Source organism: Dendroctonus ponderosae, unplaced genomic scaffold (assembly GCF_020466585.1).
Source record: "Dendroctonus ponderosae isolate FM_Combo_2020 unplaced genomic scaffold, Dpon_F_20191213v2 Dpon_F_20191213_12, whole genome shotgun sequence".
Lineage (NCBI taxonomy): Eukaryota > Metazoa > Arthropoda > Insecta > Coleoptera > Curculionidae > Dendroctonus > Dendroctonus ponderosae.
Genome location: NW_026017316.1, coordinates 445683 through 449788, shown reverse-complemented (window position 1 = coordinate 449788; position 4106 = coordinate 445683). Strand labels below are relative to the sequence as shown.

Here is a 4106-nt window from a genome sequence, read left to right as displayed (position 1 = left end):
AATGTTTTGGACAATTTGGCACCATTTGTATGTGGGATGCCCCGCGAAACTGCTTCGATGTGAGGTTAGATCGCGCACTGATTTCCACATCAAATCAGCGCAATTAATTGTACAACGCATCAATTGCTCGCGACAGTAAAACAAACCGAACTATCGACAATCTCAGGAAGTAGAGAAAATGAAAACGACTCAACAACACACGTCTTAGGCTCTAAAATTGGTGTTAACCGCTAAAAAATCAGTCGTTTTATTTATTTTCAACTATGTACACACATTGAAGATGGTGGTTCCCGAAACGATCCGAAACGTGTTTCCAATTCGACCGGAAAAATTGAACGAAAATTCCCGGTTAACTTTACTAAACGAATTGTACTATACGTGGGATAATGCGCCGGCGCCGCCTCCGCTACTGACTTCCATCATTTCGGGACAGTGCTGATGAGATAATGGCCGGCGAATCGGGATGCCGCCACCACTGGCGCCTGCAACAAAAATTCTACTGTCAGATTTTGTACAATGGATGCGTCAATGTCAACACATTCAGCAAATAAATCAGGAATGTCTAACGAATTTTGTTGTCAACTTGACAGATTGTCAGTTTGTTTAGGTGATGAATTATGGTGGAAAAATTGTACAATTGGGTTTAGTACATTTGTTCCGTCAATGTCCACAAATGCAGGAATTAAATCAAAAACCTCTGACTAACTTTATTGTCAACTCGACAGCGCACCAATTATTTTAGAAAATTAACTTTCGTAAACGAATGTACATTTTTTACGTCAATGTCAACTGTCAACTCGACAGCGCGTGTCATTTTGTTCTGCAAATGCACACTTGTTTTGTGAAAAATGGTTCTATTTTGTTAAGTAGATTAGACCAATTTTTCACAACAACAAGTCAGTTTGACTTGGCAAAGTACGCTAGCGGAAAAATTGTACTATTATATTTTGTACAATTGATGCGTCAATGGCAACACACGCAGCAAATTAACTCAAAATGTCTAACTAATTTTATTGTCAACTCGACAAACCGTCATTTCGTTCAGGAAATAAATTTTCGTGAAAAAGTTGTACAATTGGGTTTAGTACATTTGTTACGCCAACGTCCACAGATGCAATAGAAAATCGACGTCTAACTGACAGTCTAACTTACGGTAAACTTGAAAATTGCATAATTTCGTTTAGTACAATTGATGCGTCAATGGCAACAGACGCAGCATATTTTACTCTCAACTCGACAGACCGACATTTTGTTTAGGAAATCAATTCTCGTAAAAAAGTGGACAATTGGGTTTAGTACATTTGATACGCCAACGTTCACAGATGCAATAAAAAAATCGACGTCTGACTTATTTTTCATACCAAGTATTTTGACTTGAAAATGTACACTTGCGGAAAAATTGTATAATTAGGTTTAGTACAATTGTGCGCGTCATTGTCAACACATGCAGCAAATCAATTCAAAATGTCCAKCTAATTTTATTAACAAACTMGACAGACCGTCATKTTGTTGATGAATTGTACAATTGGGTTCAGTACATTTRYWWCGTCCATCCCCACATAMKYWGSAAATRACTCTACAACGTCCAACTAATTTSRTTTCAAGTCATTTTGACTGGAAATGTACAATCGCGGAAAAACTGTTKAATTAGGTTTAGTACAAATGACGCGTCAATGCCAAGACATGACGGAAMTGAATTAAAAATATGCAASTAATTTTATTGTCACTGGACMGACTTCATTWTGCTTAGRAAATYAATTATTGTACAAAYAATTGTACAATTGAGTTTAGTACATTTGYTACGCGAATGTCCACACATGCAGTACATCAACCGACAACGTCTAACWAWTTTTTTATTTCAAGTCATTCTGATTTCGAAATGCACACTGGCGGAAAAATTGTACTACCAAGTTTAGTACAATTGCTGCGTCAATGTCAACACATGACGCAAATAAATTGAAAATGTCTAACTAGTTTTATTGTCAACTCGAGCCACTAGCCATTTTGTTTATGAAACAAAAAAATTGATATTTGCGTTTAGTACATTTGTTACGCCAATGTYYACACATGCAGCAAATAGATCGACGACGTATAACTAATTCGTCATTTCAAGTCATACTGATTTGAAAATGTACWCTCCCAGACAAATTGTACTATTTGGATTAGTACAATTGTGCGCGTCACTGTCAACACATACAGCAAATAAATTCACGATGTCTAACTGATTTTATTGTCAACTTGATTTTGACTTGACTGCCATTTTGTTTTGCAAATGTACAATTAAGCAAAAATTGTACAATTGGGCTTAGTACAGTTGTTGCGTCAATCTCAACACATACAGCAAATAAATCAAGGCGGTTTGACTTATTTTAAAGCCAACCCGACCGCGTGCTATTTTGATTAGGAAATCAACTCTTGCGCAATATATGTACAAATAGGTTTAGTACATTTGTTGCGTCCATGTGCACTTCATTTCCACTTCCACTATCGCTTCACTTAAAAGGTGATTTCATAGATAATTTAACAGTCTTTCGCATTGTGCCTGCAAGTTTTCGCATGCGACGTTGCCATATGTCGGCAGAAGTCGGAGAAAATATCGATGCAGCAAATAAATCTAGCATTAAAAACTTCAATCGCGCGTCCTTCCTGAATCCTGAAAATCGCTTCGAGAGTCCGAAATCCTCAGTAATTCACCAACAAAACAACTTTTCCGGTGAGCCTGACGCGACATGTCACAGTTGACAGTTGAAGCCTCCTAGCGGACAAACGGCGCAACTGAGACACCAAGTGCGACACATCAAGTCAGGCTAGAATTGGCCGGGGAATTGAAAAATTGCATAATATACAGGGTGTCCCAATGAAAAAAATCCACTTTGCCTCCAAACGGTCGGAATTTTCGCCGTTTCAATGGATTTTAACGGCAATAATTGACGTCTGACTACTTACCGGACGAGTGTGCATCATAGGGGGCAGCCTGATCGTGAAAGCCGACATGATTGTGCCCGTGCTGGTGGAGATTGTGGTGGGGATGTGATGAGGAGGGCCCGAAACTCGGCAAATTGAAGCCAAAAGGATGCGTGGGCACACGATAGGAAGACGAGCCGAGTTTGCGAGGCGAACGCGACTTTAGTATCGACGGTTTGTACAAATCCTCCAAAATCGACGGTGCCACGTACGTGAAACCCTGAAGATGAAACACAGACGAAACGTCGTTAGCGTCAAAACGCCATCCGTCACATTGTCACTCACCTCAAAAATCATATTGACGCTTTCGCTCAAAAACGAGTCAACTGGCGAATCGACTGGCGTTTGCCGAGTGAATTTCGGATCGAACTGTGACACGTCATCTTCACTGGACTGAAATGGAGCAAACAGCTGGAAATGTCAAAGGCTGCGTGTGATGACAGATGACAGTGACTTACCACGCATGGTTTGTATGGGGGCTCGATTCGCTTGTTCATCACGTCCTCCCAGTTGATGTGTTTGAAAAATGGATGTTTTTTGATGGCTTTGGCGTCGTCCGGTGGCGCCCCCAGACGGTCTTGTGGCTTCTTTTTCAGCAGGCGACGCAGAATGTCCTTCATGTCAGTTGTCATATATTGGGGAAACGTCAGCTTGCCGCGCAGGATCAGTTCTATGGTGGCTTTGCGATTGCCGCCATGAAACGGAGGCTGAAAAAAAAAGTTTTGAGGGTGCTACCAAGTAATATAATTTTTTTACATGCTCGTTTCTGCAATCAGTCATAAAAGATATCGAAATTGTAAGTTGTTGAAAAATTTCGTGAAAATCATCGTATTTCCGCTAGGTTGCTGCGGTAACATGAGGGCAGTAACACATAATGGAATTTTTTTCTGTGAGTCAAAAAGACATTTGTTAGTCAAATATGAAGTTTCTGGCATATGGAGCGCTGAAATCGGCAAAAAAACCTCGAATTTATCAGCGCAGCAGCATGAAATCGTGATGTTTTAACAAAGTGGAATTCCTGGCTGAGCAATTTGCCTTTTGGAACATTTCAGTGCGCTAATTAGCTGCCGAGTTATGCGGGTGGTACCATATAACAAAAAATTCTTTAATTTGCTTTCCACTCGTTAAAAACTCAGCACAAA

The 4106-nt window shown here is 40.0% G+C and overlaps 1 protein-coding gene across 1 annotated transcript in view; it reads right to left on the bottom strand.

Moving 5' to 3' along the window:
• Nucleotides 1–223: 223 nt before the first annotated feature.
• Nucleotides 224–4106, bottom strand: part of LOC109545103 (ribosomal protein S6 kinase beta-2) — a gene marked incomplete in the record, with an annotated part of 76461 nt that continues 72578 nt past the window's right edge. The window contains 4 exon segments of the mRNA XM_048662846.1: nucleotides 224–482; nucleotides 2947–3184; nucleotides 3250–3357; nucleotides 3423–3671. Coding sequence (XP_048518803.1) covers nucleotides 373–482; nucleotides 2947–3184; nucleotides 3250–3357; nucleotides 3423–3671 — 705 coding nt within the window.